Source organism: Lissotriton vulgaris, chromosome 2_1 (assembly GCF_964263255.1).
Source record: "Lissotriton vulgaris chromosome 2_1, aLisVul1.2, whole genome shotgun sequence".
Taxonomy (NCBI): domain Eukaryota; kingdom Metazoa; phylum Chordata; class Amphibia; order Caudata; family Salamandridae; genus Lissotriton; species Lissotriton vulgaris.
In genome coordinates, this window is record NC_141687.1 from 977,976,303 (window position 1) to 977,992,090 (window position 15,788).

General features: G+C 43.3%; 1 protein-coding gene across 1 annotated transcript in view; it reads left to right on the forward strand.

Moving 5' to 3' along the window:
• The window catches only part of CSMD2 (CUB and Sushi multiple domains 2), a 1,651,801-nt gene that overhangs the window by 1,351,534 nt on the left and 284,479 nt on the right, over nt 1-15,788 (forward strand). Inside the window, exon 26 of the mRNA XM_086956548.1 lies at nt 12,327-12,529. Coding sequence (XP_086812674.1) covers nt 12,327-12,529 — 203 coding nt within the window. The remainder of the gene's footprint in view (nt 1-12,326; nt 12,530-15,788) is intronic.

A 15,788-nucleotide genomic window follows, 5' to 3' on the forward strand; every position in this document is an offset into this window, starting at 1 on the left:
TTGATCGGCTTCTAAATGACCCTGTTGGGCAGGCGGCTATGGGATCTTGCGTGACAGGTTGCAGGATGGCGTTCTCTGACAGGCCCCGGCATTGCCATGACCGGTACGAGCTCTGTGACAGGCCCCTGTACAACTTTCTCCCCATGTCACTCACAGTTTGACGCGACAGCCCCAGTACAACTTTCTTCCCATGTCGCTTTCCTCGCACCGACTTCCCATTACCCACAGTTGGCTTCTTCACACATGACCCTCTCTCAGGGCACTTGTTCATCCAGATTGATCCTTTCCTCACATAAAAGCCTCCGCCACCGAGCGTGAACAGGGAAATAATGAGTAATCCATACACCGCGCCTGATCCGGTAATACGAAGCAGTCCGCGCGACTCCCTCAGCCAAGGGTGACTTGCCGCGCTTTTTGCGCCCCTTCGTCACAGCTTAAGCTGAAGCGATGATCCCTGGCTGGCCGCAAAAGAACTTCTCTCGTTGATTTTTATGGTAATACTGAGTAAAAATAAACCCTCTCATGCATGATACCATTGTGCAAAGCCCTCATTTGGAACGCCCATTAAAATTAATCAGCCGAGCTTTGGGATGGAGCTGTTTCTGCTTGCCAATGAAATCAGAGTGGAATTAGGCTGGGGGTGGAGGAACCTACACATCTTCATTGTTACCAGCAAAAGCGACGTGCTGGAGCGTCGAAAAATGGAATGAATGATCCTCAGAGTAACTATGAGACTGTGTCCAATCGGTATTTATGTGCAAATGTGTGCAATTACCTAATCAATTGAATTCAGTTCCAAAGTTTGTTGGTTTAAAAAGGTTTCAAAGCTATGCTAATGCTTATTGTACATTAGAAGAGAGCATAGAGATATTTGTTGGCTTGCACCGGTAACTATTTATCACATTAAATGCTTCGGCGAGGATGCATTCACACGGTCAGGGTCGGCTCTAGCGCTGGTGGCGCCCTGTGCGACAATAACCCCATGACCGCCTCCTCGGATTCTCCCACTACCACCGGGCGAAATTGGCCTTCATCTCTCCAATCATAAGTTATTAATAAACACAGCGCCCCCCATGAGGTCAGCCCCCCTCCACAGGTCAGTGCCAAGTGCGACCGAACCAGTCGCACTGTCATAAAGTCGGCCCTGAACACGGTACATATAAACACATAGAGCAGAGATACAAAGAGAGCGCATTAATAATTAGAGAGGCAAAGGTGATTTAGAGAGTTAAAACAATTGAGAGGAGGGTTACAAAAGACAGAAGGGGGAAATGAGGAAGAAGTATTTCCTGTTACCCTGCAGTAACACTTCACCAGTACAGTGCAATTTTGTATTTATTTTTATTTATTTGAAAAGTTTTATATAGCGCTGACTAGACCCAGAGGTATCAGAGCGCTTTACATGAGGACAAGCATTGTTTCAAAGAATAGTTACAAGTTACATAGTTACAAATTACACAGTTTCAGTTTCCCCTTGGAGATGGGATATCTGTGCTTGCAATGCTTAATTTGTCGGAAAAAAAGATGGGTCTGGCAGCTTGCACCACCAATTTCCTCTGCCTGCGCTGGCAATAACAACATCTAACCATGACACTTCTACAAGGGTGACAATTTGGACTATTCCAGGCCACCCAGTGCCAGTTGGTATTAGTAATTTTAAATGTATAAATTATTCTTAAATAACTGGTGTGATCATTTTAAAATTAGACAGACAGCCCCAACATGTGGTGGTCTGTCATAAGTACTGGTGCCGACAATTAAGTGTCGGTGCCAAGCGCCGGAAGCCACTGGCTCAAATTAAGCGCTGCTGTGCTGTCACACCAAGACTGTATTCCCTTTTCTGAGGGTTTTAGCAAACACATTTACCTCCTGCTGTGAGCAGATGATAATCGGTGCCCAATTCTTTATCTCCTTCTTTTTCCAGCATTGACAAAGCTGATAGGACGGGTTTAAATGTGATAAACAGCATTTGTGAATGCAAAACATGTACCCAGCATTTGTGAACGCCTGTGTTTACATGCATTGATACCTTTAAGCCAGCCCTCTTCGCTTTGCTAAAGGTTGTTTATTAAGAAAATCAATGTGTGTTGTAAGATATATTGAACTTTATCTCAATACCTGGTATGTTTTGTTTAAAATAGTGATGTTGAGGGAAGAATGAAAGAAAAACGGCTGAAAAAGTGAGTTTGTGAATTACACAAAGCCTGATCTCATCTAGTATGTAAACTAGTAGTTAGAGAGGGAGCCATCTAGAAAGCAATCACTGTCTGGAGGGCAATTAGTAAAGGAAATGCATTTCCAAAACACATTTAGAGACGGAGAAAGAGGAAAAAAAGCAATATAGTAGGTAGTTATAAAGAACGATTTAAACATGTGCATTGGAAAAAGGAATAGATTTTCAATCCTAGACTTATACCTTCCTGATCGAAAATAAAGTCAGACTTCTGTGTGTGTTTGTGATCTAAATCAAAAGGTTATACACAACACATCTCCATTGTACTTCACTACTGAGGCCCAGTCCAGAAAGGATCATATCATGCACCAAAGTTATTGGACTCTTTTATAAATGCAAAACGTGAATTTGGCAAATAATGAACTGTGTTGGAGATATAAGACCACTCAGGCCAATCTTACTCATTTGCCAGTATGTAACCACACTGCTGAATGTGACCTTTAATGATCCCGCCACATTTACTGTTACAGTGGAACTGACTTGTAAAAGCCATTATGATAGCAAATTCCTTATTAATCCAAATGTGAAGTCTTCCTCATCTGCTTTAGCTGATTTATGATAGGTACAAGTTTCATTCCTCTACTTTTTGGGGGAAACTCCCCTATGTCAGAATCAGAAGGACATTTTCATAACATACTTGACCGATAGCCAAGGACCTGGGGATAACACATGACTAAATTCTCTATAATTCCTGTATTTTCAGTTAGCAATTGTATTTTGAAATTAGCTTAATATTGTGAATTTGACTTTAAACAAAAAAGCACTTAAACCCACCATGTATGATTCTGCTTAACCTTCTGTAGTGATTTCTCTTCTGGGCCCACTTCGGTCCTCCTTTAGTTTTGCATATTATGTGTTTTAGGCTACCTCTGCTTTACACATCCGCACATGACACATTTTTTTGTGACTTTATTTGATCAATTTTATTAATTTTATGTCCATGTTGTTTGTTATTCAATGATTCTTCTCTAGATTCTTTATGCACATTTTATCCAAGCTTGTCTAGTATACATAACAACAAGGTGTACTGTTTTCTGCCCAAACGGGAACAGCTCCTAACATTTTAGAAATAACACAGTCTTTACAACACAGTAGTCCTATCATAAATGTCTCATCCTCTAGGGGGCAGAGAGGAGAATTCTGGCAGAGAGACCAGCCCAGGAACGCACGCCTGCAGATCCTGACATGCAGCCGTGCATAAACTGAATTTGCATTCATGATGTGAGCCACCTAATTGCATGCATCAGGTTTGGGGTCTTTTGGCAATCCCAGAGATCATTCATATATCCATGTGCTCACACAGCAAGGATAGGCTTAGACAGATAGATAATTTGCCATAGTTGGGATGTTTATTTTATCCAGCCTGATTGTAATGCTAATTACTTTGTGTACTTTGATCCGCCTAATGATCGCAGCACATTTGCTTCATAATAGACTATGATAGTTTCAATAAATGTATTTTAAACTTTCTTCATGTCTTTCTTTTATTTACTAACGACCTGATGAGTAACAGACGAAAGGTGATGAACTGTTTCCACTGCTACCTTGGGGACTAAAGGGTCATGTTCTAGGTTGCCAAAATCACTTGTAGCTCTGAGAAGGATTGTAGTTCAGGTGAAGCACTGTGAGCTAACCCGGATTTGGGCCAACAGATACTGATATTATAGGGAGACTCAATCCCTACATTCTGACGTCTTGTCATCCCAAGGCACAGTTCTGCTTTACCTGCAGAATTCCTGTGAAAATCCAAACCTCATTTAATTGTCACCACTCTATGGGGATGCCACAGATAATTGTGCAGTTTTCCATGAAATGTGGAAAATAATTAAGAAGTATGTTTTGGTATTAATACTATGAGTAGGAGTGACGTAAACAAGATGAACGTACTGGAGTTCATTCCTAAATTTTGACCATTCATTTAATGGCCTTTGCTGGGCCTTTCAGTCAGTTATTCGGCATCAGCTTTACAAGAAGTTAGTGATCTTTTACGTCTTCTCAAAGTCGAGTCTTTAGGCTTGAAGTCTTTATAGTAACATTTGTCTGGGGGACAGTAAAAATCTTTATTAGCATGAACAGCTTTCCTCTGAATAGAGAACATACTGCAGCATTACAATGGACAACTTTTCTGCTTCCCCATATGAGGTCACTTGCTTTTCATGTCTGGCTTGACTTTGAATCTGTCTGCCTGACCTATCGCTACCAATTCTTTAAAATGTGTATAGAGTAGGCTTTTGCTCTGTTCAGACAAGAGTATCCGCTGTCACATCATACTATTGGCTGTTTTGTGTTTCATTTTGCCTTCTAATAAGTGCATCCATTTTAACCCATGAGGAGCTATTTCACATCTGGAGAGTAATCTCAGTCATCACACTGTTTTTCACATCTGATGTGTTATCTCCTGTATGAATTCTATACAGATAACAATTCTTTCTTGCAATTTTTTTCCCCAAACCTTGGCAAAGCAAAAATGTTTTGCATTAAATTAATAATCACCATTTGTGAAGTCCTTTGTTTAGAATAGTTGATACATTTAAGAGCAACCTCTTGGCTTTGCCAATGCTTGTTTTATCTTTGTTCCTCCGTCCCCCAGCCTACATATTCATTGCCATCCTAGTGGCTACTGGTGGTTCTAAGCTGCAGTGGGCCATGAATCTGCGCTGGGAGTAGGGCAGAAACCTGCCATGTGAGAAGAAGCGGAAGGTGCAATTGAAACGGGGCAGAGTGTCACAATAGGAGGCGGGTGGGATACTTAAGCGGTAGTGTGACCTGATGCTGCAGCAAGAGCAGGATCATCAAAATAAACATTATTTTCATGATACCTTTAATTTTTGTGCAATAAAAATAGACAAAAAGTGCATTTTTAGTTCTTTATAAATGTGGTAGCAGATATTAATATGACATAGTGCCCCATTGGAGAAGTGTGGCTCACTGGTTAGAGGAGGCAGACCGGGAAGCAGAGGTCAGCCTGGGACCAGGGTTCAATTCCCGGCTCGGTGGGGTCTTGAGTCCTAAAATGTCAATGGACTCGACAATTCTCGCTCCGGTGCCTACTCGATTCACGGGTTCACACTCTGCGACTCTGGGCAATAGCTTGCTTAATCTCCACAACGGCCCCTCGCGGTGGGATGCCTGGCTTTCACCTTGCGGATACCCTGCTGGGGTTATCTTACAGGGGAATACCAGGACGGGTTCCCTAAGCAAGCGCTTAGAGACCGGTTGGTGATTTGCGCTATATAAATTCCTTTACATTTACATTGGGATACAAGTAGTTCCCCTTCTCGCTCACCTGAGAATGAGTGAGTTAATGTGCAGTTCATGGCAGATACTTCTGAATGGCACTAAATGGACGAAGTGAATAGATGTAGCCACGTTGTTTTTGGTCTAGTGGGGGAGACAGAGAGGAGGATAGAGACCTGCATTGGTGGACAGGGAGAGCACCATCCAGACCGATGTGTAAATGTTCCATCTGATTAAGTACATTCCAGCATTGTCAGAGACGGAAAAGGTGCCGGCGGTTTTAGCGACCAGATGCCTTTGTGCTGTCCCTGGCGTAGCCAGAATATGCTGACGCCGCATGCCTTTATTGCTGAAATGCAATCTCTCTCAGTAGCTGCCACCTTATTGATAACGCAGATGCCGTCTCATACATGGGCTGCATTGGCAGGTACATTTTTCAAAGTCTGATCCTGAGGTCGTGACTGCAAAGGGCTATGCTTCGGGCTGTCAGTCATGGCTGAAACCGAGGGATTTACTTTCTGTGTTTTCATCCACCACAGGCTGTGGGTGTCCCCCATGCCCCGTTGGTGGGAGTAGTCGCTGAACGTCATTAGTGAAGCACTGTCCTTTGGAAAGGACGGTGACCTAAGTGATAGCGTGATCAAGTCCAACTGCTGACCTTGCAGCACGGCGTCCTTGCTAATGCATCTTCATTGTCTCGGGTCTCCATTGTGAGCTCTTCAGTGACATTGTCAAATGAGCTTGTGCTAGTATCTCCTCCTGGCTGAAAAAAAGCAGACTGATGTAGAAAGATCAGTCATCTGGACAGGCTCTTCCTCTTAATGGCCGCAAGGGCACCAACACGCCAACGTGATATTAACAAGTAATCCCTGAAGGATGGGTTATCTTGCTGGTGGGAAGAGATGTCTCATAATTGGCATCCACTGAAGCCCAGTGTCCCTGCTCGTACGGCCCGACGGCAGAACCCCTTCCCAACGGTATGTATGTAAAAGACAGTGAATACATCCCTGCAGGGCATCGATCCTTACAGATTTTTAACTCAGAAGGATTGGCCATTTCGAATGCATGGTAGAACCCTGAGATTGTAAACTGTGATAGGAAAGGACTCGCACATCCTGTTATCCCTGACGGGCAACCACAGCCACATTGTGCAATTGCAGATGGGCAGAGAGACCTGCAGCAAATAATCTTTGAAGGCCGACAACGCCCTCACAGTCTATCTTCTGAAGGGCACGCACTACCCCATGTGAAGGGCAAGGATACCTCAGTATGCCACTTCTAAAGGAGGACGCATCATAGAAGAGGAAGGATGTCACCAGTATGAAAACCTTGGCGTGCCATGACTTCCCGTTCTCTAACCCATGATGGCTAGGACGCCTCAAGCATAGACAGCCAGGGAATCCCTGTGCAATCCCAAAGGAGGACCCTTCTGGTAGTCTTCTAAAATCAAAGAGGCTTTATAGCAAAGTCTCTGAAATAGAATTAGACCCCCAGCGTGTAATACTCGAATATCAAGCCCACCCTCAGCACGAAATCCATGAAGGGAAATCAGACCTTCATCAGGTAATCGCTAAAGGGTAGCAATTCCTACACTTAATAAAGCTAGAGCGCCCAAGGATTCAAACCTTGATTTGCAATGATGCCCCAGTGTTGGAATTCAAATTGAAACACCCCCAGCATTTAATCTAAGAAGGCCAATGAGGCCCGTCCCATATAATCCCTGAAAGGCAAGGATGCTCACGGGGTTAATCGCTCGGATAGAAAAAGGACTCCATAGTACAATCTCCAAATATTATAGACCTCACCAGCATGCAATCTCTGAAAGGGAACAATGGTCCCAGCAAGTAACTCCTAAAACTTGAGCGCTCCCCTTGCACGTTATCCTTCAAAGGCAAGGAGGACTCATGTAACCCCTAACTACAAGGTAGTTCGCAGCATGATATCCGTGATAGCGTGTTTAGCTGGTAGGGTGACATGCCCCAGGCATTTAATCTCTGATGGTAAGGACCACCGAGCATGTATTCTCTGAAGAATAGAGTCTTCCCTACCAAAGCATGACACGCTGGCAGCAAGTGTACATACACGTTTTTGTGACATGCTGCAATGTTTGTTATTGCTCTTTCTTGACAGCTTGAGGGGGCGCTAAGCGTACAAGAGTCCGCAGACTGAATCCCGATTTACTTGCAGCCACTTGATCAGGCGGAAGTAGCCCACCAAAATCAGTGGAACCTAGTAACACGCGCTCTAACTTTGAAATTAAATAGCTGTGCACTTTTGTCACAATTACACCTGGCTGCGCTGAAATTACAGTTATTTGTTACTGTAATTTCCTTTTCCTCTTACAAATTTCAAAAGTCATTACCATCATTGGAGTGGGCTTTGTTTATAATGCAAAACAAGATGAGAATTGAAGAGAAAACAAGTGCAAAAAGTCCAAAGCACCTATCATAATATGTAACATTATAATTATAAAAACCATAGGTTCAGGCTAGACGGAGTCCTCTGTCTACTAAGGAAATCCGTCTGTCCTTAACCAACATTTCTTTCTACCCTAATCCAGTGCTTAGACACCACCCTCAAAAAGCTGCATTTTTTATCAACAAATATTGTAGTCAAACACAGTGGCACGGATGACATTTTTTTGTTGCAGTGGCAAACATTTGGTGCAGGACAGGTTGTAAATAGAATGCCTATACCAAGCATTTAAAATATATCATCGACTGGACCCTTAGGACATTTTACTTGAAAGTTTCATTAACCTGCCAGTATTTTCTTTCTTACCACGGTTTTCAGTGACCTGATTCCGCTAGCTTGATGTTTTAATGTATAACTTTGATTACGACTTACACCTCATTATCCATAGGTGACCCTATCATAGTCTCTACTCGAGTGGTGTTGAGAACCCCAAGTTTGAGGAAAACCTTCCCAGCACCACAAAACAGTGACTGTTCATGGGCATTTCGCCCCAGAATCATGGCAGGAGATGCTACTATGCACATTTTCACAGAGGGTTCCCTTCTGGTTCCACCTACCTTCAACCTGTTAAACATGAATTATCTGCCTACCACTCCACATATTCCTGTCTTAAATCAAGTCCCACAGTGAATGTGTCATTTCTTTGGAGTGTTGTCATCTGGCATTAGGGACATTTTCCAGTGTCAAACAATATTACATACTTTTATAAATAAGAGGGGAACGATTTAGATGGATGAGGAGCTCGATATGGGGCAGATATTTCATTTTTTATTAATATACAGTTGCAAGTTGCCATAAACTTGTGCGTCACAGTCCTAACGCACAAGCATTAGCAAAGCCAATTGGTCAGGTATTGGCTGCCAGTCTTTTGGCTTCGTTTGTGAGTGCTTGCTTTGTTTTATCAGGTGTTTTTCCAAAACATTATTTCTGGGGAAGTTGTCAGGACCTCGTCAATCTAAAAAAACATTGGCTAAAATCAAAAATACTTTTCAGTCTCAAAAAGGACATCTTGCCATTCTTTTCGTGCTCCTTGTGAAGAGAGAGCATTTTTACCAATAACAGAGAAGTTAGCCAATGTCTGCAGTGGGCTGGCTCGCTGCCCCTTGCCAATATGCGCAGAAGAAAAATGTGTTTGACACAGGAGCAGACCAGTGGATGAATAGGGCCAGCTCAAAGGCTCTAACAGGTAAGTATATCTGACACATAATTTTAGTAAAACGAGACGGTGTGGTCTGACGTCAGGCCTAAAAAGAGGGTGTAAAAGCAAAATGCAGGGTAATTAGGTGAACTACAAATGGAAAGTAAAGTGCAGTAGTTGAATCAAATCACAAGATTGCTTAAACTATTTTTTTTAATCTTCTTTCTTAAAGCTTCTGAAATTATTCCTTTTGCTTATAAATAGTTATTTTTGAAGTTTATACTGATAACCTAAATGGATCTCAAAAAGAAGACCAAACGGGGGTAAAGATAACCAACTCAATAGAAGGTATTCCCCCATTTCCTAGATACATCACAATAATCTTAATCTAAGTACCTAGATTCAGTTATATTTAAAAATGAGTTAATTGAACCTTGGACTATTCATATTACTTATAGTATGTTACAACCTCAACTCTTCCTGCCATGCCATACATTTCATCCAATTCAGCAATTCCTGCAAATTTGTCATCCGTCATACTTTCATCTACAGTCACATTACATCAAAGGTCTTGAAAGTTTTTACTCTGAGCCCCCTACCCAAAATGCTTTGAAGTTGGTTCCCCGCCAAAACCTAATGGAAAAGCTTGGAGGGGTTGGGGTGTGTTAGTAGGGGCAGGGATAAGCACAGCTGGGGTATATGAGATAATTTCTGGTGCACTTTTTCAGTATCTCATAAGACACACTAAATGTGAGATTTATAAATGAGAAAATACATTAAAAAAAAACTGAAATACACAAAAACACTCATCCCATTATTTGGGGTTTTCTGAAACCCTCAAACTCCTAGGTCCCAATGCAACTGCGCCTTCTGCAAAAATGTTAGCTGCAGGCATGTCTTGCCGTCTGTCCCATCTGTCTTCTGTCACCCCTTCCCCACCAAGCCTGGCTCTTACTCCGCTCTTGAAACTGACTATATCCTTTTCAGAAGAAATAAGCTCTCAAGTGTTACCTGCTATTTGCAGCAAGGGTGCCCTCAGCACTAATGCTATCCACCATGCCTCAGTTGTAAAGTAAGACCGTTATAATTGCGATGCAGTGGGCTTTTCACACCCCTGGGCCCAAGAGCCACGGCTCCTTACTCACTAATGAGAGGTAATGCCTGGTGCCCTTTGTTAAACCACCCATCCTCCATTCTGACATCTAATTGTTTCTCCTCTGCTTTGATGTTCTCCTCTCTTGGGCTATTGGTTCAATGAAAGTCTATGAAAGTCCATAGGAAAGTTCTTTATCTTTTGCCACCCAATGCCAGGAAAACCATAGTACTTGCAGTGATATTATTATTATTATTATCCTCCAAAATGGACTACAGGAATGTACTATATCTTGGCGCTACAAAAAAAGGACTATCCAAACTACAGAGGGTGAAGAATGCAGTGGATGGATTGTTACTTAGCCTCCGAGAAGAGCTAACACGAAGAAAGCCTTGACAGTACTGCACTGGCTGCCAGTAGAAAAGAGAGTCGTGTTTAAGGCAATGTGCCATTGTCATCGTATTCTATCAAAGAGAGGCCCAAGGTATACCTTCAACCACTGCTAACTCAGTACACCCCAAGGCGGAGTTTAAGATCTATGGGGAAGGCCCTGGTGACTATACTGAGAATATTTAGAGCAAGAATGGGGGCACGCTCCTTCAGATACCTCGCAGCAAAAACGTGGAACACCCTACCGATGGTCCTAAGAGCAGAACCATGTGAAAGTAGATTCTGCAAACAGCTAAAGACCTGGTTGTTCGTAAAAACACAATATAGGTAATGTCTCGGATAGTCTGTGCAACTCTGTGGGACATGTAGATGGCAGTCACATCTTTTCAGAGTGCCTGTCTCAGCACGGGGACACACCAGTGGTGTAACCATGCACTCTATACATGGATAAATAAAAGAATAAATGACCAAAGCAACACTGACAAAGCAAGGGGGCACTGAGCTCTAATACAAGTAAGGAATGATGGAAAAACAACCATAATAGAGGTTTAGTAGCATCCTCACACCTCTTGGCCCCGATGCCACTGCCCCTACAGTACCAATAATACCTACTACTCTGCCCACACTACAGGGCCATCCCTCTTAGGACTGAGGTCCAAAGCCGGCGGTCTACGCCTTTGTTTCAAAAAGGTGAAATGCCGCACATCTGCCCCCCCCCCCCCCCCCCCGTCCCACTGGGACCTGTTCCTTGTGCAGCAAAGGGTACATGGGCCCCAATGCTAACAAGTAAAATGGCTGCCCACCGTTATTTTTGCTAGTAACATTTCCTTAATTGGGGCACAGTGGTCCATCACATTAGTGCGCCGATGCTAATGCACCGTGCGCCGATGCTAATACTAATGGTAATAATGGCCCTTAAAAAAATGAGTCTGTATTCCTCAAAACCTTCTTCAGGGTACCTCTCTGAGGGAGCGCAGATGCTGTTTCTGCAAATTAAACATTGTGGGCCCTTTCTCTGAGGACCCATGGGTCTGGGTGATCTGGACTCTGACTAGGACCCTTTTGGCCTTCTCCCAGCCACCCCCTTTACTCAGCAGAAAGGACATTTGAATGTAATCAGAGGTCGAAGTTGGGCAGTTGTATGGAGACCAAGGTGTATTTAATTTTGCAAAAATAATTCCCATACATTTTATTAAACATAATAATAATCCCTGAATTGTTAATGGGGCTCGGGAATACTTGGAAAGTGCTGACGGGAGGAACGGGGGTGGGGTCCTCTAAAGTGCTATAATTGTAGGAGTCACTTAAAGCATCACAATTATAAACATAGAGAGAGATAATGTAAGGATGCAATTCTATCACTTTCTGCCATGCCAGTCACTCAGTGGCATAATGCCAAATGATGGTCCCTCCTTCAAAATGTAATGAGGGGGCCATGGGTTTTCCATATATCACAAGTATTCATTGGCTTTGGTCTAATTCAGGGACCCTATGAAGGGTTGGGAGGCCCCCCTGAATGGTTGCCCCGCGTCAGCCCCGCGTCACAGGGTTGCAGGAGCTTGCATTTCACCCATGTGATCACTTTCTGCATTGGCATTACTTCCTGCTATGTCACCACTTTCTGCCATGCCATCACATTTGGCTGTGATCTCTTTCTCATAAAGGAAACTATTTTGGAATGTCGCTTACTCAACGACCTCGTTTTAAGTTTCTTGCTCTACAGTATAATTTCAATATGAACTTTTATTCTCCTTTCCCAGGCTTCACTTCATAGTTTTCCACACGGAAGAGGTTCATGATGTTCTGAGGATTTGGGATGGAGCGATGGACACTGGGATTCTGCTGCGGGAAATCAGTGGCTCCAATTTACCGAACGACATCCATAGCACCTTCAATTCTGTCACCATGCAGTTCAGTACAGACTTCTTTACCAGCAAGCAGGGCTTTGCCATCCACTTCTCTGGTATGATTCTAAGGGAATTGCCTTTTTATTTGAGTCCTGGTCTCTTGCTCTGGATTGAAAATGTGTATTTTTTTAATGATTTCAGCTGTTTCTAATGTTTGGTTGATTCCGTTGTGCTTTGTATAGTGTAGTCACATTGCTGATGGCGTCACAGATGTATCAATATTGCTCATAATTATTTTTTGTAGGATGTATCTTTTCTGATTACTAAAACATTAATTAACATGTTTCTAAATATCAATGATGTTCCTTCACGTAATATGATGATGGACTTGGTTTGTATTAGGAGTGACATCACTTTATTGCTCCTGTCAAAGTCTAGTTCTACATTTTTGGCGTCCATTGTTTAATTCTTACTTCTGCCATCTTTACCATTATTTCCGAGTCGACTGTCTCCATAAAACAAACAAAAAAAACAAATCTCAAAAAAAAAAAATGTTCACTAGTATATTCGATTAACATACTTCTCAATGTTACAATTGTGCTAAATCCACCATTGCAAAGTCATGTCTCAGGGATAAGACCAAATGTCCATTGAATATCACCAATGGGTACAAGCTTGTTATGTAAATGCAGAGCTCTTATTGGAAAGTCTGTTTCTTAGAGAGGCACAAGAGAGCTGCTCTTTGGGGGGGCCAGAGAGAGGTGCTAGGGGCAGCCCCTGAGTCTTTGTATGTCGAAAATAAAGATCATCTTACTGGGCCTGGCTATTTTCAATTATGACACTAAGGGGTGGGAGGACGCGGACGGGGTTGGGAGGGTGAGGAGGAGGGAACAGTTTGCGCAATCATTCCTGTTCAGTCCTCATAAAGGGACAAACATGACTGACCCTAATAGTGTGGAAACTTCCTGTATCTAAACGCTCTGCCCCGACACCGTGTCATGCAGTACTGTCAGCCCTAAGTCCAAAGTGAGTAATTCTCACTCCCCTTCCCCCCCCCCAAAAAAAAATAGCTGATGACGCGGTAAGCATGGCAGCCCCTAATCATGGCCCTCTATTTGAAGGTGTATTCTGGTATGAATGCATGATGAATTCACAAGTTGGAAACAGAAAGCACTCATAACCATCATTTAAATAGACCATGCTCTTGTTGCACACACCAAGCTCAGTATCTGCTCATATCACCTAAGCTCCACAGTGGGAATGTGAGCTAGGCTAATGTGCAGCTAATATTCCCTCGATTTTAGCTGTGTATCACGCAATATTGTATTGTAGCATTTATATAATTTAGTACCAAAACAAAACACACAATAGTGGTAAAGCAGCACACATAAATGAAAATGTTTCGAATAAACAACACTGCCCTTCAAAAATGTACTCTTCAAAGGTAATCATTTGAGCTTTTTTTTAGTAGACCCATCCTGGTTTCCAATGATTTTTTTCCAATTCTGATCACGTAAATTTGGGGATAGGCGGAGAAATGTGGGTTTAGTTGTGAAGTGCTGAACTTATGTAATGTATGTATGTAACTCATTATAATGGATGGACACTCATCTATATTATCTATGTATGTGTCTGTCTTTGGTAAGCCAATGCTATTTTGAATTTAATTGGATTTATGAAGGTAATTTTCCCTACCTAAAATGTAGGAACTCTAAAAAGAATTATAGGAACCGCCTCCACCACCACCGCCATATCCGTTTAGCCCCCGAAATATCCACTGGGAAAGAGAAGCAACCTTTGAAATTCAGATTGCTCCATGATGAAGGGTCCTCTTCTGTCTCTCTGGCTCTTCTGTCATGGAGATGAGGCCTTCAGATTGGGGCGCTCGGTTGAGCCCTTCCCGCGCCTGCCCTTCCTGTCCCTTCCCCGCCTAGCGGAGGAACATTGATATCAAACTCGCCCAATCTGATTACATTCACGCCGTCTAACACGAGCAGGGGGACGAAACAAAATGAATTATCTCGGTTTTAGAAGAGATTCAATTTGTATTCCACTGGAGCCTTTTTGGTGCCTCCTTTCTCATAACTGCAGGAATGCAATCAAAAAGATTTCAATGTGTCAGCAGCTAGAGAAGAGATAATCCTGTTTCGCTCCCCCCATCCCTTCAGTGGCTAAAAATGCATTCCATTTACTGATCTCTTGAGCTGCATTCCCAAAATGGCTGAGATAACTCAGCCTTTTGAATTTCTGGGCCTGTAATGTGGCATTGGAATTGAAAGTATGCAGCTGCGAACGTCATTTCCTCCTCTTGGGGTGCTATTTTAAGACATTTGTTTGTTAGCAAAATTCCAAAATGTATTGAGATCAGTCCGCGTTCTGTTGCTTCACAGCACTTGCATTAATGCTAGAGATAGCTCTGCGTTGCCAGAGTCACGAGCCGGCAGCCTGCATGCATATCTCAGAGCGCGCTGCGTAGAGAGCCGTGTATCTTCCCGGGCAGCTGTACACAATCTGGCTTGGCCCTGTAAGAGTTGTATATCCTCAGTACACGCTGTCGTGACTCTCAGGGTCTTGTAAAATCTTGTGTATCCTCAGGGGCAGCACCACAGTCGGTCATGACCCTATAAGTGCTGTGTTACCTTGAGGGCACCTGTACCATCTTTGGTGGCACTGTAAAAGCTGTATGTCCTCAGGGGTAGCTATACGATCTCTTGCAGCTCAGTAATAATTGTGTATACACTGGGGGGGTTTACTCTCTCCCGTGGCCATAATAGTACTGTATACCTTCCTCAGTAGTTCTGCCATTGTAGCCCTTTAAGAGCAATGCGCCTTCGAGGGTAGGTAGCTCTGCTATCACGTCCTTCTAAGAATGTACCTTCAGGGGTAGTTTCAGAGGGCAACTGTTCTGCCTCGTGGTTCTATCATTGTTGTGTATCTTCAAGGGTAGCTCGCCTGTCTGCCAAGGACCCTCAAGAGCCATGCGCCCTCATGGGCAGACCTGCTGTCTGTCACGGCGCTGTAAGAGCTGTGTATTCATATAGATGGCTCATCTGTCTGCTGTGACCCGCTCTTCCATGGCGCTGCAAGAGCTGTGCGTCCTGAGGTGTAGGTCCGATGTCTCAGAAGAGTGAACCTGTACTCTTGTGTGATGTGGGTGTTCCCAGTATGGCCAGGTCTCTTAACTCGCTTTGAGCTCTTCTGCCTATAATGGACTGTAACATCTGTGTATCCTCAGGGATAGTCTGCTGTCTCGGAAGGATGAGCCTGGGATGCCAACTCAATACATTTAAAGGTGCACGTTGGGGCCTGGCATGATCTTTGAACTATAGTGTCTCTCAGGCTTAGGTCTGCTCAGGGTATGATTTGAGGGTGCAT